At 37.9% G+C, this 22943-nt stretch overlaps 1 protein-coding gene across 3 annotated transcripts in view; it reads left to right on the plus strand.

Moving 5' to 3' along the window:
* phf2 (PHD finger protein 2) overlaps window positions 1-22943 on the plus strand; it is a 56223-nt gene that overhangs the window by 7742 nt on the left and 25538 nt on the right. For all 3 annotated transcript variants that reach the window (XM_022682460.2, XM_022682462.2, XM_022682461.2), the window contains exons 2-13: window positions 3482-3567; window positions 4447-4561; window positions 6780-6940; window positions 8026-8167; window positions 8365-8551; window positions 11755-11917; window positions 13186-13273; window positions 13668-13774; window positions 17208-17299; window positions 17388-17477; window positions 18884-19234; window positions 20280-20396. In XM_022682460.2, coding sequence (XP_022538181.2) covers window positions 3482-3567; window positions 4447-4561; window positions 6780-6940; window positions 8026-8167; window positions 8365-8551; window positions 11755-11917; window positions 13186-13273; window positions 13668-13774; window positions 17208-17299; window positions 17388-17477; window positions 18884-19234; window positions 20280-20396 — 1699 coding nt within the window. The remainder of the gene's footprint in view (window positions 1-3481; window positions 3568-4446; window positions 4562-6779; window positions 6941-8025; window positions 8168-8364; window positions 8552-11754; window positions 11918-13185; window positions 13274-13667; window positions 13775-17207; window positions 17300-17387; window positions 17478-18883; window positions 19235-20279; window positions 20397-22943) is intronic.

The following is a 22943-nucleotide window of genomic DNA, read 5'->3' on the forward strand; positions in this document are numbered from 1 at the left end:
CTGCATGATACTGGAAAAATTTTACAATGCACAATTTTACAATTTCTTGTTTGATGATATAGATCACAATATTAAACAATGCAGGGTGACATCACCAGCCCCGCCCCCATCCGCGCATTTTTCTGTGATTAAAACCACAGTAATCGGCCCTTTAATCAGGCATTTAAATAGCTTTTTAAAAGGTAAATAAGAGCGTTTGTTTTCTTGGATTCAATCGGTCAACCTTTATTTTCACTCGGGGGAAAAACATTGAGAGTGACCCTCATTTACACTGTTGCATTTATAACATCAAAGGGATTGAAAACATTTAATAATAAATCTGAAATAATAAGGGAAAAATTATAAATAAATAAATAAAAGAAGTACTAATCTTAAACCAACATTTAATATATATAAATAAAATATATATCGTCGCTGTCCAGTGAAAAAAACTTCTCCATTTTTGTCGATTTTTAGTTTACAACATAATTTGAACAGACAAACTGTCCCTTACACCGTGCCAAAATGTCTTGATGAACGGACCAATAGAAACTCTTCAAAATTACCTGAAAAAAAACTTGTTTTACATTGACTTCCACTGAAAGTTTACAAGGTTTTTTTCACTCTCCTGTAAAGTTGCTGTTTTGGAGATAAGTGTTTTTCAATGGACAGCGTCGATATGTAAAACTAAGTTCTAAAATACCATAAAAAAACGACAGTAATCGGCCCTTTAATCAGCATTTAAATGTATTTTTAAAAGGTAAATAAGAGCGTTTGATATTCTGGGATTAAAAGTGTGAATTAAGCTGTAACTGGAAATATCTGCACTGCTAAACTGTGCTGGACTGAGGAGCACAGCTTTTGACATGTGCGTTTACGAGCACGTGCCCAACCATGTGGATGGAGGCCATGCGTGCGGTTACCTCGTGTTTACTCCTCCCCTCCCCCTCACACTTCTCAGGCAGCAGCAGCCTGTCACTCACACAGACACAGAGACAGCGCTGTGTATCTACTACTTATGTCATGAATCAGAATTTTGCAACATGACGTGTTTGATTTATTTGCATTTGATTTAGGTGACATTACCCGTTCTGTGATGTGACTACTGCGCATGCTCACATCGCGATGATGATGCTTAAACGATATATCGTGCATCCGTAGTGTGTGTGTCCTACAGTCTTAAAAAGTGTTTCAAAGGTGCAGCTGAAAGACATGGCCAAAATTTCTATCACAATATATTTCTTAATTTTGGTCAATACAATAAAATATAGAAATTTATATGAATCATACATTTATGGACAATATGGTACAATTATTTTATCACAATATTTAAAGACATTTTCACGGCAAACAGTATTTTGACTAGGGCTGTTTCAAAATGATCTGTTTTGGTACCGATACAATACTTTGAATTAGATACCGATACCCAAACCATACTTTTTATATTTATAAAAATATAACTAAAAATTATTTTTACACAATGTATTTATTTAAAAGCCAACAAAAATTGCTTGTGCTTAAACTAAAATATTTTTTCCTACACATATGACTCAAATATCGTGATATTATTTTGGGGACATATCGCCCACCCCTAGTTCAGCATCTCTGTGGTAGATAAATAAGTGTGTGAGGTTTTGTAACAGTACTCCTGCAGTATTATGAGTGTATTAATAGTAAGTGGTGTTTTTTAAAAAGGTGTTATTATAGTAAACAGTGCTGCTCGGTGGTTAGCAGGCTCACTGTGTGCAGAATTAGATTATACACATATAAACCCATTAGTGGGAAACCTAATTAACAGGCTGTGTGTTTTTATTGGCTGGTCAGCAGCCGGGGGGGCGGGGTGTCTGTGTATTTCCTGTATAGATCGATACGGGGAAACCCTCTGCTGGGAGTAGTCAGAGTGCAGTACTGAGCAGCGTGAGGACGGGGGGGCGGGGGAGGAGCAGGGGGTCAATTTTAGGAAGTATTGGAAAATTATTGACGACAATCCGCCAATCTTTCAAACAAACCTTTCTATTTGTTTTTTGAGGGTGGGTTTATTTATTTATTTTTTAAGTTAGAAGGTGCATTGTGTCAGTACCTAAACTTGTACCTTTGCTTGTTTCTGGTTGCACTTTAACCACAAAGGGGACATTAAGTGAAAACTAAATAAATAAAAACTAGTTTTTAACACTTTTTTAAAATCATCTTTATTTTGATTTTAAGTAGGGGAAAAAATCGATTTAAATCAAAAATTGGATTTTTTTTAAAAAATCGAAGTTTTTTTTTTTGGGCCATATCGCCCAGCTCTACCTGGATTATACCCAGATGATACCTGGATACCTTCCATGATTTAGCTGATTCCAAATAATAAATACTAAACTGTTTATTTTACAATTCCACACTATATAATAATATATAATACACTTATATAATATATTACTCAGAGCTCTGGACTAACTTTTTAGATGCACCCAAAGTTTCAACAAATATGGCAAATATTTAATATAGGGGAATTATTATGATTGTGGTGACTTTTAAGGTAAATCTAGTCTTGATTGCTTGAATGTAAGGCCTCTTTTAAGATGGAACTAGTAATTGAGGTGCCGTTTAAAGAGTCACTAATCCTTAAATCATATTTTTTCCATTAATAGCTAAAATGTGTTCCTTTGTAGTAATGAAACATATCAGTCCTGCTTAAAATTTGTATAAACATTTTCTAACTTTTAAAAAACCCTTTTATTGTGCTAACTTCTGCCTCTGCTGCTCCTTTCAGGTTCAACTGTGCTATAGACGAGGATGATGTACTTTGTACTGATGCTGTACTTTGGTACACAGATTCTCACAATACGCAGATCAGTCAATCAATCCTGCCCTGCCTCTAAACCCATACATCACCCAGTGCCCCTCTTAAACTACCCCTCCTATTTTTTTTATTTTTTTTGCATTTTTTAAATTTTAGCTGTGGATGGAGTCCTTAAGTTACCTTTTACGGTGGAACTAGTCTGATGGTGTAAATATTGGGGCAGCTTTTAAGGTGGAACTAGTGTGATTGTGATGATGTTTAAGACGGAACTAGTGGGTTTGTGTGAATATAACGGCAGCATTTAAGGTGGAACAGAAACTTTGAAGAATTCAGCTAGCACCTGGAAAAACTGCTTTACTTTTTAAGTTTTATGGGTGCTAATAATTGACGGTTTTGAATCTGATATCTGATATCTCATACTTTCTTGCTATTCTAAAACATGTTTTCTGCTGAGCTGGGGGGGAAAGTTAGCGATAGCGTTTTCCAGTGTGTTGTTTGGCAGCATATAAAAAATGCATATCGAAGGGGAAATAAAAACCTTTTGTGTAAATTTAACAGCTGATCAAACAGTTCCAATGAAATTAAAAGGAAAGAAATGATCGTGAACAATTCACCACAAACACCACAGTGACAGTGTTTTAAGATTTTCTGTGTATTTAGTGTATGCACTGTTCTGATGTCAGTGTGTGTGTGTGTGTGTGTGTGTGTGTGTTGCAGCTGTGTTGGAGTAGACGAAGATGATGCACCAGACATTGACATCTATCACTGTCCCAACTGTGAGAAAACACACGGCAAATCCACCCGTGAGTATCTTCACCACTTCTGCCCTTCAGAAAACTTCCTAAAAACCTCATTCTGCAGTTTTTTCCCACTAAATCTTACAGCACTTCATGTTTCACTCTGCTGAAAACAACTTTTATGAAGGTGTGGATTTCATTTTCCAGCAGGATTTGACACACTGCCCACACTACTGCCAAAAGTACCAATTGGTCTTATGTAATATTCTAATTTTGTGAGACACTGATTTTTGGGTTTTCATTGGCTGTAACCCATAATGATCTTAAACTATAAAAGAAATAAACACTTAAAATAGATCACTCTGTGTTTAATACATCTATATAATATATGAGTTTCACATTTTGAATTTAATTACTGAAATAAAGTATACAGCCCTGGGGGAAAAAAAATAAGAGAGCACTTAAAAATGATGAGTTTTTTTATTTTACCAATTTTTACCAAGGAGGAGTAAACCAGGAGTAAAGCAGCATAAAGTTATCCAAAAGCAGTGTGTAAGACTGGTGGAGGAGAACATGATGCCAAGATGCATGAAATTAAAACTGTGATTAAAAACCAACCAGGATTATTCCACCAAATATTGATTATTTCTGAACTCTTAAAACTTTATGAATATGAACTTGTTTTCTTTGCATTATTTGAGGTCTGAAAGCTCTGCATCTTTTTTGTTATTTCAGTCATTTCTCATTTTCTGTAAATAAATGCTCTAAATGAGAATATTTTTATTTGGAATTTGGGAGAAATGTTGTCTGTAATTTATAGAATAAAACAACAATGTTCATTTTACTCAAACATAAACCTATAAATAGCAAAATCAGAGAAACTGATTCAGAAACTGACTGACTTTCTCTAATCCACATTTTTCTGTTCTTTTTTTTCCTCTGCAGTGAAAAAGAAAAAGAACTGGAATAAACATGACACGGGGCAGAGCGGGGACGTCAAACCGGTTCAGAACGGCAGTCAGGTTTTCATTAAGGAGCTCCGCAGTCGCACCTTCCCCAGGTACAGCCTGCAGCCACTATCAGTAATGATACACTGAATGCTCATATATATGTAATATATACAATACCAGCTAAACGTTTGGAGACACCTATTTGAGTAATGTTCTAATCCATATTATGAGAAGCAATAACTACTTAACTAAAAAAAGAAAAGTCTAAAATGACTAAGAAACGAAGATCAATCTGTCAATCTGAAAGTCAATTTCAAGAACTTTTATAGCATCCTGAAGTTCAATTGTAAAAAAAAAAGGGCATCATAAATGTTACAATGATGAAACTGGCATTCATCAGGACCGCATTTATCAAGGGATGGAGAAGCAATCTTCTAAATAATATTTGTGTTATTTGGGATCAGAAAGACCCGATCAGTTCAAAAACTAAATTGTAGCTTCCTACAAAAAGGAAATAAACTAGTTTTAAACATAAAAAAAAATCAATGCATTTTTTTTTACCTGGCTCATGTTTCTGTATGGACTGGCTGTAAAAACATCTGACTGACATTCATACCATTAAGTAAAGTAAAGTATAGTAAAAAAAAAAAAAGAAAAAGAAATGAAGGTCAATCTAAAAGTCAATTTTAAAAAGTCAAGAATTTAAAAAAGGTACAGTCGCAAAAAAGACTATTAAAATCGTTGTAATGGTGAAACTGGCACTCATCAGGACCACTCCCTGTGTTTGCTGTATAAACAAAAACTATGTGTAATGAACTGCTAGCTAATAGCGTCCTGGATTACCGAAACACTCAGGGTTCCTCAATCTAGCGCTATCGAGTGGCATTTACTAGCGCTAAGTCCTGCAGTTAGCGGCTAAGGCAAGTTTATTTATTCACACACAATGGTCATTCAAAGTGCTTTACAAATTAGAAAATAGAAAGAGAAGTCAAATTACAAAAACATGTAACATTAAAAATGGAAATGAAAGAATAAAAAAAGGATAAAGAATGGATAAAACATGATTCAGACAAAAAGAAATGCTAATGCTGCTGCACCCAACCTTACTGCTGGAGAAACGTCACTGAAAACTCACCCTTAGACAAAATATTAGAAATCTAAGCTAAAACTGTAAATAAAGGGAAGCACTTTACTCACCCAAATAAACAGTTTTGAGTTTTCTGGAGATAAATCTGTGTGGATTAACATGCAGCACTCCTTAAAAGATTATTTTTTTTAAGAATTACAGTTTTGTTTACTTAGACACTTACACTTACTTTAGGCATCCTTACTAGTGTCGGTAAAAGCTTCTTCACTGAGTATTTTAGTTTGTTTAACACTGTTTTTAAGTTACTACATGATTCCTTATGTGTTCCTTCATAATCTGATAGATCACTTTACTATTCATTTATAGTGTAGAAAAAAGGAAAATCATTGAATGAGAAGGTGTGTCCAAACTTTTGACTGTTGCTGTGTATATTACACATTTACTAAATACTTTGTGCACTAAAAGACTCCTGAATGCACTGACTGAAATTCTCCACACTGTTAAAAAATGCTGAATATCTGTAAAACACACATTTTTCTGGCACTAGGAATAGCAATTAATGTTTACAATAAAACAACAAATAAAACTACGATCTGTTTCTATGGAGAATAGTTACATTTCTATTCCAAGTCTTTTTAGGTTGTTACATTACTTTCAAGTACTTTTCTTTGAAGTGTCAGTAGAGGGCGCTGTCTGATCGTCTTTGTAGCGTAGACTTCAAAGGCTGGTGATGCTTAATATCCTCTTATACTCCTCTTTTTAGCTTTATTAGTCAGTGATTGATAGTAAAAAAGCTTTATTGATTCTATATTTTCTGAATAAAGTGGAAAATTATGAAATATAATTGAGATATAAAGTATCTACAGTAAATATAACTTTTATAACTACTTTAATTCTGATTTGTTTGAATCTTTTGACCAAAAATGAAAATGAGATTGTGTTCTTGGTTTGGTTGTTTTTTTCTTAATAACTCTTTATTGTATTATTTTAAATTTTTTCTCATTGTTTTAGTGTTTTTAGTGTTTATAATGTTTTATGAGTTAATTAATTAATTAAATATCTATGTACAGAACTTAGTTTCAGCTTCTGTTGTTTTTAAAGTGCTTTATAAATAAAGTTGAGTTGAGTATTATTTAATAAACTGTTTAAACAGATGTGATTTGGTCTCAGGTTTGGTGAAATCAGTGTAAAATCAGTGTAAAATCAGTGTGAGCAGACTGTGTTGTGTTGTGTTTCTGCAGCTCGGAGGATGTGGTGGTTAAGCTCAGTGGGTATCAGCTGACCATAGACTACCTGGAGGAGAACGGTTTTAACGAGCCCATTCTGATCCCGAAGAAAGACGGCCTGGCGATGACCATGCCCGCGCCCACCTTCTACGTCAGCGACGTGGAGAACTACGTCGGTAAGAGTCCTTACCTTAACTGATTAGTGCCAGTTCCATCACTGTAACGTTATCGATGTTTTTTTTTTTTTTTCTTGCAGTGACTGCACTACAATTGACTTTTAGGTTGACTGACCTTTTTTTTTTTTTTTTTTGTCATTTACGACTTTTCTTTACTTCTCATAATCTGGATTCGAACATTACTCAAATATTCACTATTCACTGTATACCTGTAACTCTACCTCTTCACTACTTTACTTTAACTGATGCTCTCATACTAACAATAAAGCCCTTAGATGATTAAAGGATTAGTTTCTCAGGGGGTTCTGGGGTAGTTTTCCCTTTTATGTTTTTTTTTTTTATCCTCTGTGATTTTATTCCCGTCCAGAACGATCATGTACGTGTTTTATTTCTCAGACGTCCTCTGAGATAAAAAATTACAGGCTGAATTATCTACTGTTTTTCTCTGAACTCCGTGCTCCTCCGGTAATTTTAGTCCCGTCCGGACGCACATCTCTGAGTTTCATCTCTTTACCTCGAGTTGAATAAAATAGCTATTTGTCCACTGCCGCGCACCGTAATTACTGTACACTTTGGGTGCGCCACGGTTTCCACGGAGATCCACATAAAAAAACACAACAGCAAGTGGAAATGGAGGAGCTACTGAACTCCGCGATGTCATGTGACTCACTGGTCCTCCTGTATGTTTTTTCAACTGCAGTCCGGATGCAGGAGTTTTATCACTCTAAAATATTTTTAACACAGACATCCCCTGAGTTTACAAGGCAAGAAATTCAAGTAATTCTTGAAACTCTTGATGAGTTCGGCACAGCTGTTAACTGAAAGCCTGAATTCCAGGTGACTCTACCTCATAAAACTGACTGAGAAAATGGTTTGTTTTACACTGTTTTGTTTACTAAATAATTAAATATGTTTTTCTACATAGCTTGGATTATTTTACTATATATCTACAATTCAGAACTTTTTTTAAATAATGAAAACCTGTAATTTTGGAATATCTTGCATTAAATCTCTGCAGTTTCCGCTAGAGGGCGCCACAATATTGGTTATCAGATCTGAAGCTGAAGGTTTGTGTGTTTCTCCAGGGCCTGATGTTCCTGTGGATGTCATCGATGTCACCAAACAGACCGACAGCAAAATGAAGCTGAAGGAATTTGTGGATTATTATTACAGCACAAACAGAAAGAAAGTATTAAACGTCATCAATCTGGAGTTTTCAGACACAAGGTGAGCAGAACTGGTTATATAAGAGGATAAAACTGGGGCATTTTGGGAGAAAAAAACTAAGAAATGGATTTTTTCACAAAATGATATTCAGGTTTTATTAGAAGAGTATTAGATAATAGTGAGAATAATAATTGAATAAGAGAAAAACAGTAAAAACAGATGAATAAGTGATTTTTCTGGTGTATTTCTGTGTGCAGGATGGACACTCTGGTGGAGAGTCCGCAGATCGTGAGGAGATTATCCTGGGTGGAGAATTACTGGCCGGACGATGCTCTGCTGGGGAAGCCGAAAGTAACTAAATACTGTCTGATCTGTGTGAAGGACAGCTACACCGACTTCCACATCGAGTGCGGCGGCGCCTCCGTCTGGTACCACGTCCTGAAGGTACGATCCTGAAAGCTTTACGGTTATAGTTTCAGGTTCTTAAATTAATCTGCACGCAATAGTGCTGCACGATTACGGCCTAAAACAATTATCTTCGATTTTCTCACAAAAAAATCTGATTTTCTATTATAATGGATTTTTCCCCCTTACTAAAAAAATCTAACTACAGATGACAAAGAACAAAGAATTGGTTCAAAACTAGATTTAGGTATAAAAAAAAAAATAGTACTGAAGTCCATCCACAACTCTGTCCATCATATGTCTATCTATTTGTCTATCAGTCTGTCTCTATCTATCTATCTATCTATCTATCTATCTATCTATCTATCTATCTATCTATCTATCTATCTATCTATCTATCTATCTATCTATCTATCTATCTATCTATCTATGCCCATCTGTCTGTCTGTCTATCTATCAATCCATCCATATCTCTCTGTCTGTCTGTCTGTCTGTCTGTCGATCCATCCATTTCCGTCTATCTATCTATCTGTCTATAGATGTCTGTCTGTCTGTCTGTCTATCAATCCATCTGTTCATCCATCCATCTCTATCTATCTATCTATCTATCTATCTATCTATCTATCTATCTATCTATCTATCTATCTATCTATCTCGGCTATGTCTACCTGTCTATATCTGTCTGTCTGTCTTTATATCTGTCTATCATCTGTGTCTGTCTATATCTGTCTGTCTGTCTTTATATCTGTCTATCATCTGTCTCTGTCTATATCTGTCTGTCTGTCTTTATATCTGTCTATCATCTGTCTCTGTCTATATCTGTCTGTCTGTCTTTATATCTGTCTATCATCTGTCTCTGTCTATATCTGTCTGTCTGTCCATCTGTCTCTGTCTATATCTGTCTGTCTGTCTTTATATCTGTCTATCATCTGTCTCTGTCTATATCTGTCTATCTATCTCTCTCTCTGTCTGTGTATCTATCTATCTCGGCTTTGTCTACCTGTCTATATCTGTCTGTCTGTCTTTATATCCGTCTATCATCTGTCTCTGTCTATATCTGTCTGTCTGTCCATCTGTCTCTGTCTATATCTGTCTGTCTCTATCTCTCTTTTTCTATCTATATCTCTCTGTCTCTATTGGCCTATGTCTGTCTATCTGTATCTGTATCTGTCTCTCAGTCTATTTATCTCTGTCTATTGGTCCATGTTCATCTGTCTGTCTATGTATCTGTCTGTCTGTTTACACAGCATGTAAAAGTTACCTGTATCTGATGTTTTGTATAAGACGCAACATCAGCATGTTATTTGTGTGGCAGTGTGAACCCGGACATTTTTAATTCCAGTTTGAGCCACTTTAATCCAATACATATCCAATTTCCACAACAAAAAAAAAAATAATAATCTGAATAGGTGGCAAAACACCATTATAACACAGGGAAATGTTCAGCAGTGGTGAGTTAGGGTTTCAGTGGTGAATAGTGAGCTAACAGAGCTCTGATATGTATATATATATATATTGTGGGTGATCTCTGTAAAGGTGCTGTAAGTGTTTGCTTTAATAAACAGAGTTTATTGAGGGATTTTTTTTTGGGACAGTGATGGAAATGTTAATGGTGTTTCCGTGGCCAGACTTCAGATTTCAGTGAACGCTGGAGCTTTTCTTACGGTGTTTCATGTTTTCTGCAGTAGAGCTGCAGTGAGTTTAGAGCCAGAGCCGCTGACGCTCTGCTGGCAGCCGCCGGCGTCCCGGCGCTCTATTAAAATACCTTCTGCCGGTGTTTCCTCTCCGTGTTTTACTTCGGTTTAGGAGTCACCTCCACCGCGACTGCACGCCTGTGTGTTCTAGGCGTCAAAAAACTCAATTTAACACCTTTCTTTTTCACTCGGAACATTTTTTTCTGGATAATTATTTCCGAGTCACAGGCCTGCAGACTGAAGCGCCGCTGCTGTAGGTGTGAAAATGAAGCGGAAAGTTTCTGGTGGCCGTTTTTACTCCATTCATTACATTATTCATTACATTACAGCATTAAAACCTGAGGAAGAAGTGAGTGAAACGAGTGTGGGGCCTGTTCTTCACATTCATACACAGTAAAAATATCTCCTGAAGGAATCAATGAATCACTAAATGACTCACGTCCAAAAGTTTTCAGCCTAAAATAAAACAGCTCACTGATTTTCTTCTCTCTCAGACAGAAAACTAAAGCGTTTTAAACCTCATAACAAAAACAAGTGGCGGTCAGCCGGGCTAAATGCGAGTGGCAGTGTTAGCTGTGGTAACAACTTCTTAACACACAGACATAACACAGCGGAGAAGCAACGTCTGCTTTAGTTAAACTTAAAATAAAAAAAATAACACGGCTCATCTTTAAAAAAAGGGGCACTAAACCCACTAAACTCATTTTAGCTGACTCAACCCTCATCGTACGTTTACAAAATGCAAAAAATAATAAAAAAAAAATTATAGGAGCTGTAGTTTGTGAGGGGCACTGGGTGATGTATGGGTTTAGGGGCGGGGCAGGATGGTGAGCTGATTGGGCTGAGCAGTGTGCCGCTGATTGCAATGAGACGCAGATGGTTGGGCATTATCCTCGCCTATAGCACAGTTGAACCTGAGGGGGGCGCTGCAGAGTGTTTTTTTTAAAGGTTAGGAAACTAACTGGTATGTTTTATTACTTTAAAGGGACCACATTTCAGCTATTAATGAAAAAAATATGATTTAGGGTTTAGTGCCTCTTTAACAGTATACATTTGGTGTGAAATGGATTGTGGGTTGTAGTATAAAACATGATAACGAGTACAAACTGTTGTCGTTTTAGCCCACCTCTATTGTCCCTCAGCAAAATGTCTCAAAATGTCTGAAGTAAGACTTGAATCTAATAAAAATCTCAGATTTTATATTTTAAATGTGAATCAGATCAGAAGAACTTGATTGGTGACTATTTTTGGGCTTATTTTGATTTAAATTACTGAAAATAAAGTGAAAAATAAGGTTATTTCTAAAATAAGCAAAATAATCTTACCCTTACCCAATGCTTAGTAAGACAGAAAATGGCTTACCAGACAAAAAAATAGGGTTTGTTGCCTTGAAATTGGAATTGGAATAAATCAATTTTATTTTTAGTTGATAACTAATTGATTAATCAGCAGAAAAATGATCGACAGATTAGTCGACTACCAGATTAATCATTATTTGAAGCTATTTAAAGCTCTGTTGATAATATTATGCTTGTTTTTCTTGTTTAGGGGGAGAAGATTTTTTTCCTAATCAAACCAACATCAGCCAACCTGTCTCTGTACGAGCGCTGGAGATCCTCCTCCAATCACTCAGAGATGTTCTTCGCCGACCAGGTGGACAAATGCTACAAGTGCACTCTGAAACAGGGCCAGACTCTCTTCATCCCGTCAGGTGAGCGTTTTTTTTTAATGCTTCTAGATATATATCTACACTGATGGGCGTGGTGTTCTGGAAATGAGGTGTGTTCAGGTACATTTCTGGAGTTTTATCTTGTTTATCTTGGTAACAGAAAACACAGGAGCTCCACTGACTGAATACAACCTAGACAGACGTCAACAGTCAGACGTTCATCGCTATCTTGGCAATGCAGCAGTGCACAAACCCAACTTTTACATCAACAATAAACAGAATAGTAAATAAAATAACATTGCTGTTCCAGTAAATGAGCTGCTGGAGCTCCTTCACAGCGTCAACCAGCAGCTCAGTTTCCTCTGCTGAGAAGAGTTTGTTGGACACGTCCAGGTAGCTGCACCGTTAAAATAGCAATCCACCAAAGACAGAGCTCACCTGACTCTTAAAGAGAATGATGAGCAAGAAAAGCTTCGTACTTTTTGATACTTTTTATTATTTTTATTGGATATAAACACTGAAGCGGTGAGAAACAGAGCTATTCACCGTGCAGGAGCTCCTCCAAACCAGCAGTCGTTCTGTATAATAAGATTTTCATTGATATAATGGAAATTAATACCATAAGTCTTACGTGTCAAACTCAAGGCGAGAGCTTGAAAGGTCTTAGTATCTAAAAATAAATAGGTCAGAAGCATGCTTTGACCAAAAACTTCATTTCCCATAATGCATGTTGACTGTATTATCCGTTACAGCTTACCGTCAAACGTTTTGATCAATATTATAACTTGTGTTTGTTGATGTTATTTTTCTCTTTACTTGAAAAGTTTGATTCCTTGATTGATGGAGTTTGTGGATTTCAGAACATGACGAATTTACGGATTTATGTTTATAACAGAGCAACAAGCAAACCTATTTTTTCCATGCAACTGTAAATGTATTACTTATTGAATTTAAATATTAGAGTTATTTAACATTCATTTTCTATTACATTTGGCTACGTTTTGTTACATTTATAAGTTACATCTGGCCCTTTGAGGTGAAAATGAGTTTGACACCCCTGCCATAAGTGAAAATGTCATGTTACAAAATGAACCAATCACTTGACCTCACACACAGCACAAGGAGCAGATAGACAGCTATCACACCTGCAGTAGAACCAACCGCACTAGAATTAACTTAAAGAGAAACCCAGACCACTGACTTTTTTTTATGGAGGACTAGAGATCGGCTTCAAAGCAGATTCACATTTCACCAAACTAACCAAACGCCTAAATACTGAGTAAAATATTGATGTTTTTTGTGATTTGCAGGTTGGATTAATGCAGTTCTGACGCCGGTAGACTGCCTGGCCTTCTCCGGCCACTTCGTCCACAACATGAGTGTGGAGATGCAGATGAGGTGAGTGGTCAACTCTTTTGCACTGTTTAAGTTAATTGTAATTTACTCACAAACTTTATACCAATATTCCAACACCACACACTCAACCACACAACTTCCCCAAATAACCTCATGTTTAACATGTTAAAACAAGCTAGGTGGGACGAACTAGCTGCTAGCTGATAGCGCCCTGGATTACCGGAACACTCAGGGTTCCTCAGTCTAGTGCTATGTGGTTAGCGGCTAATGCTAATGCTGCTGCACCCAGCCTTAGTGCTGGAGAAACTTCACTAAAAACTCACCCTTAAAAAAACTCACAAAATATTGGAAATGTAAGCTTACTGTAAATAAAGAAAGCCACTTTACTCTGTTCATTAAACCTCACAGTAAAGACGGTGTGTTTTTCTCCTCTCAGGGCGTACGAAGTGGAGAAACGGCTGAAGGTGGTGAGCCTCACGCCCTTCCCCAACTTCGAGACGGCCTGCTGGTACACGGGGAGGCACTACCTGGAGCGGTTTAAAAGTGAGTGTACCATTTATTCAGAATATCATTAAAAAAGAAAGCATATATATATATATATATGCTTTTTTTGTATTAAGATTTTTATTGATATAATGGAAATTAATACCATAAGTCTTACATGTCAAAGGTCTTAGTGTCTAAATATAAATAGGTCATGAAATAAAGAAAACACATTAAAAAAGAGAAGGTGTGTCCAAACTTTTGGTCTGTACTGTATATATATTGGCGACGATGGATGATCACATGCCATCAAACCAAACTGAACTGCTTGAATTTTCACACCAGGAGTAAAGCAGCATAAAGTTATCCAAAAGCAGTGTGTAAGACTGGTGGAGGAGAACATGATGCCAAGATGCATGAAATTAAAACTGTGATTAAAAACCAACCAGGATTATTCCACCAAATATTGATTATTTCTGAATCAATATATATAACCAGGTGTGCTCTGACTTTGTCGGATTCCTGTTTTCGGTGTGCAGGTATCTGGTGGGGGTGTTCTGAGCAGATGGGTGGAGCTGGTGGTGCAGGATTATTATTGCTGTTGTTAAATCGCTGCATCGCCGGGTTCACAGATGATTTTCTTTAAAAAGCAGAATCAGTTCCTCCATTACAGCCTGCTGTTAAATCTCCCCTCCACCAGCCCTCCGCTCTCTGTTTATATTTCCACCATCTCTCCTGCTCCCCTCATTACACACACACACACACACACACACGTGTACAGATGTGTACACACACTGGGTTGAGGTTGAGGACCACACTTGTTCTCCAGGCTCTGTGGGGGAAGGTCTGTTTTCACTGTTTTTTCAGGGTCATCGTTTTGAGATGTGTGTGTGTGTGTGTGTGTGTGTGTGAGTGTGTGTGTGTGTGTGTGTGTGAGTGTGTGTGTGTATGACTGCAGGTAAAGGGGGGGAAAAAGTAAAGGAGTGGGATAGGGTAGAGATGGGGTAATGGGGTAAAAAGGGCTAATGGGGTAAAGGGGGATGTGGAAAAGAAAAAAGTAAAGGGAAATGGGGATAAAAGGTGGCAATTGGAGGTAAAGGGGAGGATGGGGTAAAGGGGTTAAAAGAGGAATGAGGTAAAAAGGGGGGAATGGAGGTAAAGAAGGGGTAAAAGGGAGCTGTGGAAAAGAAACAAAGTAAAGGAAATGGCGGAAAAGGGGAGAATATGGTAAAGAGGAGGGAATGGGGAAATGGGGGTAAAGGGGAGGTGGAGGTAAAGAGGGGGAATGCGGTAAAGAAGGGGGAATGGGGGTAAAGGAGGGGGATGGGGTAAAGGGGGGATGGGGAAGTAAAAGGAGATATGGGGGTAGGTTTTCAGAAGGTCCTGTTGACTCCCATCCATCCCTTCAGCTTCACATGTGTTCATGTTATTAATTTAAAGGTGTTCTCAGTATGCAATCACTCTAATTACACTAAATATGCAAACATATTTTAATCTGATTCATGCAAATACATTACTAAGCAACCACCGCAGATACCATAGCAACAATGTCCATTGCTGCACGATGAAACGCATTATAATCTTTATACTTTTTTAGCCACCACCTTGCAACATGTTAGCAGCCACCAAGCAACCACTTGGAAAGAACATAGCAACCATCACAGATACCATACCAACACCTTAGCAACCACCTAACAACCACTTAGAAAGAACATAGCAAAAAACATAACAAACAAGCAACAACAAATCAAAAACTTTTAAGAAAGTGTTCTCAAGCGCAGTCGCAAGGAAGACCATCAAAAACGTTATGATGATGGAACTGGCACTCATCAGGACTGCTGCCACTGGAAAGGATAGAAGAGCGAGAGTTTCCTCTGTTGTACAGGATTTATAAGTTGATCAGAGTTTCCAGCTTTAGAAACCGCAAGTTAACAAACAGCTCCCCAGATAAGAGCATCTAAATACTTCACGGAGTGTTTTGGTTTATTTAACACCGTTTTTAAGTTATGCATGCTTTTTTATGTGTTATTTTATATTCTGTGTATACAGTATTATTAGTGTAAAGTCAGTGTGCTGCGGTGTTTCTGAGGCGCTCTGGGTAAAGCCGTGGGATTGGTTCACGGCCGTGGCAGATGGCGGTAATCAGGTTGATGTATGAATGGCCGTTGTGTTATTGAGCAGTAATAGCTACGGTTGCCAGAGTTGCGCAGCTTTTTTACTCCTGATGTAAAACCCCCGCTCGGCTTTCAGCAGAGTGTTATGCTCTGAGTGTTTCTGACAGAGGGGCCGCGGTGCCGGGGCCCGACGCTAATGCTTTACCGAGCAGCGTCTGGCAACCTTCCAGGAGCATTTAGCACAGGCTAACAAATCATCCATATATTTCATGGTTTTTGGTAACAGAAAACACAGGAGCTCCACTGACTGAATACAACCTAGACAGACGCCAACAGTCAGATGTTTATTGCTATCTCGGCAGTGAATTGTAATTACATGTGCATGACATGTTCGACACGTCCAGGTAGCTGCGCCGATAAAATAGCAATCCGCCAAAGTCAGAGCTCACCTGATCTACTCTTAAAGAGAATGATGAGAAAATGACACTCTGATTGGTTTATTTCACATTTTACACAAGAGAATCAGTACACGTCTTTTGCTTTGTCTTTCCAGCCACGCAAGATGTACTTTTCCCGTCGTTACGATAGCAAAGACACAGCAACACATATCATAGCTATTACATTTCATGATGAATGGGCTCAAAATGACTCTTTAATATATATATATACACATATGTATACACAGATATGAGCCGTCAACCGTGCAGCTTGATTTAGGGGCACATCAGTGTGTCTTTGCTGTCGTAATGACGGGAAAAGTACACCTTGGTCAGCTCGAAAAGCAGTGCAAAAGTCATGTACTAATTTTCTTAATTAATTATGGGTGTGGTTAATTTTGGGCATAACATGAAATAAATCAATCAGAGTGTCTCTTGCTCATCAGTTCAAGCTCAGAGCTCTGGCTTTGGCAGATTGCTATTTTAGACAATTTTTATTAAAATCTATTAATTCCTAGTAAGATTTTTGTTCTGTGAACTTCTTTTTTATATTCCATTCAAGCAAAAATACAAAAATTGGGGGTAATTATATATATATATATATATATATATATATATATATTGGGGGTAATTATATATATATATATATATATATATATATATATATATATATATATTTATTTTTTTTTTAATACAAATATAGAAAATGTTATAATATTTACAGGAAAAATGACATATTGGTGATTTTTAAGAGTTAAAAATGTATTTTTCTTTATTCTATAAATCTGTAGTTTTGTATTTTAACAGTTTTAGGGTTTTTACAGTGTTGTTTCAGGGACTGTATGGTAAATATTGTAATGATATGTTGTGTTTTCCACCGGATTAAACTCTCCAGATCAGTAACGTCAGAATCTAACCTCCCGTTTTTAACACGTTCCGCAGGTTTACACAAGGCAAACAAACAGCCAGCCCCTTACTTGGTACACGGTGCCAAAATTATCAATGGAGCCTTCAGATCCTGGACCAAGAAACAGGTAGGTGTGCAGTGCAGGTACCTGGTGTCTGTCTGAGCTGACAGAGCGCTGTGATTGGTCCGTTAATCATCTTGTCTTCTGACTGAAGGCCCTTTTAGAGCATGAAGATGAGCTTCCTGAGAACATGAAGCCGACGCAGCTCATTAAAGACCTTGCCAAAGAGATTCGGATTGCTGAGGTGAGAAATTCCAGATTAAATATATATATAAAAACAGTGTGGACCTGTTTAAACAGGGCTTAATATACGCTACAGTGCTGTTTCTCACACACAGGGATTACACACAGTCTAATCTTGGATTATACAGCATTATAAATTAATTAATAAAATAATAGTTTGTGATCTAGGAGTAACTATCAAAGGTGTTCAGAGTATTCCAGTTCATTACTCTGTAGGTAGAATAGAGTATAGATACTAGTGTTTAATAAAATACTTCTGTAGAAGTTACAGAAGAATCAACTCAAGCTTTTTACTTTTACTCTTTAAATAAAAGTGTTTAAAACATTTACTGGTTTCAAAACGTATACTTAAAGTATAAAAGTAAACATAAAAGTGATGAAAGGGGGAAAAAATAAAGCTATTAATACCAAAAACAAAAGCATTTTTAGATTTTTCTAAAAAGCCATAATGACTATAATGTTAAAATATAAAAAATTTAAAAATGTTGATAGTATAATTTGGGATTTTGCACTAGTCTCCCTAGTGTTTCAGCTGCGTATATGCTTATTAAAAATAAATGTATTTTACATACAGAACAATGTAAATATACTAAAGAAGCTTAACCTATTCTGTATTTATTATAAGGCGCATTTTAAGAGACACTATAAGCAACTTCTAATTCAGCAGGTCTTGCTGCAGGGTGGTGGTATTGGGGTAGCTAACTAAGTTAAGTAAAGCTAAGCTAAGTAAACAAAACTGTAATAAAAAAAACTTTCTTATTAAGTCAAATGAGTGCTGGATCTTAATCTACACAGATTTCTGATTTTATTTTATTTACAGTAAGGTTAGATTCTCAAAATTTCTCCAGTACTAAGGCTGGAGCATTAGCATTAGCGGCTAACCGCTAGCGCTACACTGAGAAACCCTGAGTGCTCCAGTAAGCCAGGGGTGATACCAGCTAGTGGTTTGTCCCACGTAGCTTGTTTTAAAACAGTAAACACGCAGACTACAGTCTGATATACTCACCTCTGAGTGGCGAAAGAGCTAGCGTGGCTAATGCTAATGCTGCTCCAGCAGTGCTAGCCGGGTTTAACAGCAGGGTAAAGGCAGATATACTCGCCTCTAAATGGGTTAATACCTGGCTGATAGAATTCATACATAAAGAGGGAGGGATCGTCGATCCTCTTTTTGACTTCGAGGCTCGAGACCATGACAATTTCGATTGATTTTGATAAAATATTGAAATCGTGACACCCCTAATAATAGACTAATCGAAAAAATAATCATCAGATTAGTCAACTACCAAATTAATCATTAGTTGCGGCCCTACCGGACAGGATCCTGGATGATCTGAGTTGAGGGAAAACAGGTGAACTATATTTTCTGATGTATGAATCGTTTAATATCTGGTGATTTCTCTCCTCCAGAACGCAACTAAAGCCATAAAGAGTGAACCAAGCAACTCCAAGCCCCCAGCAGAGGAACCGCCCTCAGCTCCACCTGAACCAGAGGAGCCTGCGTCCCCCACGCTGTCCTCCCCACCCCAGGACAAACCGGCCAGGAAGAAAGCTCCAAAACCCCCCAAACCACCAAAGCCCCCCAAGATGCCCAAGGCGCCCAAACCCCCGAAGGTGCCGAAGGTAAAGGAGGGGGGGAAGAAGAAAGGGAAGAAGGTGAAAGAAGGAGGACTACCTGAGAAAAAGCCCTCCAGCCTGGCAGCTCTGGAGTCCCACGCCAAGGACATCCTGTCCAAGATGGACCAGCCTAAGAAAGCCAAGGTGAGAGGATGCTGCGGTTTCGTTGGTTGCCGTGGTTACCAAGAAAATTGGCATTGCATTTTTTGTTCTGCAATATACAGTACTGGAAAAAAAAGATATATGTTTGAAAATGAGAAATGGCTGAAATAACAAAAAAAAGATGCAGAGCTTTCAGACCTCAAATAATGCAAAGAAAACAAGTTCATATTCATAACGTTTTCATAAATTATTATTATTATTCAAAAAATATTAATAAAGAGTTCAGAAATCATTATTTGGTGGAATAACATCATGCATCTTGGCATCATGTTCTCCTCCACCAGTCTTACACACTGCTTTTGCTCTTAATTATATTCCAGAGGTTTTCAATTTGGTAAAATCAGAGAAACTCATCATTTTTAAGTGCTCTCTTATATTATCCAGAGCTGTATGTTATATATAAATGAGATAACACTGGATTACATATTTTACACTTTTCTGTATATTTAACTTAAATACTATTAGGATATGTTTAAACTGTATTTAATATAAAAGCTATATGTAAGGTTGAACATGGCTTACTATTAAAAAAAAATCAAATCAGTGTAAAGGAAACCATAGATACAGCTCTGGAAAAGCACTTTAAAATGATGAGTTTCTTTGATTTTACCAAATTAAAAACCTCTGGAATATAATCAAGAGGAAGATGGATGATCACAAACCATCAAACCACCAAACTGAACTGCTTGAATTTTTACACCAGGAGTAAAGCAGCATAAAGTTATCCAAAAGCAGTGTGTAAGACTGGTGGAGGAGAACATGATGCCAAGATGCATGAAATTAAAACTGTGATTAAAAACCAACCAGAGTTATTCCACCAAATATTGATTATTTCTGAACTCTTAAAACTTTATGAATATGAACTTGTCAGAGCTGTACGTATAATAATAAGGAAATATCTGTTAACCAGTCGTTCAGAAGTAGAAATAATAATAAAAGCCAGGAAACTCCTGATGTTTTTGCAGACATGCTTCTATTATTAAGCAGATATTTGTATTTTCTGATGCCAATTGTACAATTTTTACAGGCTCCCAAAACCATGATGAGCCTGATGGAGAAGGAGACGAATAAACAGAACGACGTGGAGAAGTTCGAGATCCGAGAACAGAGCAAAAACAAAACGGAAGCCAAGTGGAAATACAAGGTGAGAGAGAGAGAGAGTATTTTAAAAATAGAATGAAAGTTGGCCGCTATAAAGCAGGTTTTTATAATATGAGATTCAAAGTTTGAACGCTAGGTGTCAGAAAACAAGCCAAAGGGTCTAAAAGCAGTAAGAGTGTACAGTTGTAGTGCAGAAAACGAGCCAAAGAGTCTAACAAATGCAAAGAAACAAAAAATGGACAGCAAATACAGAAAATTTCAGGCATATTGGTAAAATTTGTCATTTTTAACTGAATTCTTTTGTGAGTAGTCTTAGTACATGAAGCCCTTGGTGTTTCCCCACTGAAAAAACACCGTAACGATCCTTTAATGAAGAGCGCAGGCCTGATCCAGCTCTGGAAGCTCGTGCAGATGATCATATTAAGTCCCGTGACAAACTGAGGAGCGTCCAGAAGTGATTTACACGTCTCAGATCAAAGCAATCACCAGAAATAACTGTGCGGTTCAGTCAGAGCTCATCAGAGTCCTTCCTTCTCCCGGTTCAGAGTTTACCTAATGCTCTGCTTCGCTGTGTCACGTCCCCGGCACGCTCGCTAAGTATTTACACATGCCTGCGCTCCTGCTGCAGGAATAAGCATGTTGCCTCGTTATTGTTGGACGCAGAGAGCCGGCTTTTGTAGGAAAGCTTAATTCTGGTGAACGGAAGACATTAGTGAGCTTGGGTTTCGTGGAAAAGTCGATGCCAGGCGGCCCCTTCGCGTCTGTAGTCGCTCCAAGCGGCCTGGTACAGCCTGATCCCAGAGCGCTTGCAGATGGAGGGAGAATTTCGGCTGAAATGTTCACCAAGGTCATCACGTCTTTTGATCACCATCAGTATCACTATTATTGAATAAGCGATGAGCATATCATCGTTTTTATGACCATTAAAGAGAATTACGAGCACTTCCAGAACGATAAACAACTGTTTAGCCCTGTAAAACTACACAAGACAAGCGTTAAATTATGTTAAATTATGTAAAATTTATGTTAAATTTATGTTAAATTATGACCACCTCTTTGTTTTCTAAAGTAGACACATCTTCCAAGCATTTTCTCAGTCAGTTTTATGAGGGAGAGTCACCTGGAATTCAGGCTTTCAGTTAACAGCTGTGCTGAACTCATCAAGAGTTAATTAGTGTGATTGCAGTAATGCAATCACAGTATTGTTCTTCTTAAGTCTTATTCTTCTTCTTCTTCTTCTTCTTATTATTATTATTATTATTATTAGTGTGATTGCAGTAATGCAATCACAGTATTGTTCTTCTTAAGTCTTATTCTTATTATTATTATTATTCCACCTGTTTTTTGTCCGGTTAACTAGTGCCGCAGTTTTCGAAATATCGACTTCGTTCAAAAGAGAAAACGTGCGTCCATATCGGGAATGGTGGGCTTGTATACAGCTTTCCGATCGGACTTACGTTTTTCGTAAAAACTTCGTAAGTACGCGTTTTTTTGCCCATTGAAAATGAATGGGCAGAACTTTGCACGCCCGTGGACGTCGCAATTTTTGAAATACGAAGATGAAACCAATTGAGGACCTGTAGAACTTATTGAGCTCTTTCCGAAAATATGCGTTACGAAAAGTTACGACGTACGGATTTCGTACGATTGTCGTACGAAGTGGCCCCATTGGAATGAATGGGGCCAATCGGAGGACGGCAGCTAGATCGAAGGACAGGTAGCTAGAACTCCAGTACTGTGAGTGTATGGAGCAGCTATGGGATAAAACAGCATTAGGTCAAAAGTTTGGACACCCCGGCCCCCCAGTACTGTGTGTAATGGAGCCACGGGTCAAAAGTTTGGACACCCCGGCCCCCCCAGTACTGTGTGTAATGGAGCCACGGGTCAAAAGTTTGGACACCCCCGAACGGCCAGAGCAACCTAGCGTGCATAGCTGATTGATGTATTTGCACGTTGCGTAGCAACGTGCAAACACCATTTAATCAAATTTATGCATACACATCACCTAGCAACCACCTAGAAACACCATAGCAACCACCCCGGATACCATAGCAACACCTTAGCAACCACCTAGCAAATGCTTAGGAGTGACCTACCAACCACTTAGCAACACCATAGCAACCACCCTGGATACCATAGCAACACCTTAGCAACCGCCTAGCAACACCTTAGCAACCACCTAGCAACCATCTAGCAACACCTTAGCAACCACCCCAGATACCATAGCAACACCTTAGCAACCGCCTAGCAACACCCTAGCAACCACCTAGCAACCACCTAGCAACACCTTAGCAACCACCCCGGATACCATAGCAACACCTTAGCAACCGCCTAGCAACACCCTAGCAACCACCTAGCAACCACCTAGCAACACCTTAGCAACCACCCCGGATACCATAGCAACACCTTAGCAACCGACTAGCAACACCATAGCAACCACCTAGCAACCACCTAGCAACACCTTAGCAACCACCCCGGATACCATAGCAACACCTTAGCAACCGCCTAGCAACACCTTAGCAACCACCCCGGATACCATAGCAACACCTTAGCAACCGCCTAGCAACACCTTAGCAACCACCTAGCAACC

Source organism: Astyanax mexicanus, chromosome 24 (assembly GCF_023375975.1).
Source record: "Astyanax mexicanus isolate ESR-SI-001 chromosome 24, AstMex3_surface, whole genome shotgun sequence".
In the NCBI taxonomy this organism is placed as follows: Eukaryota; Metazoa; Chordata; class Actinopteri; order Characiformes; family Acestrorhamphidae; genus Astyanax; species Astyanax mexicanus.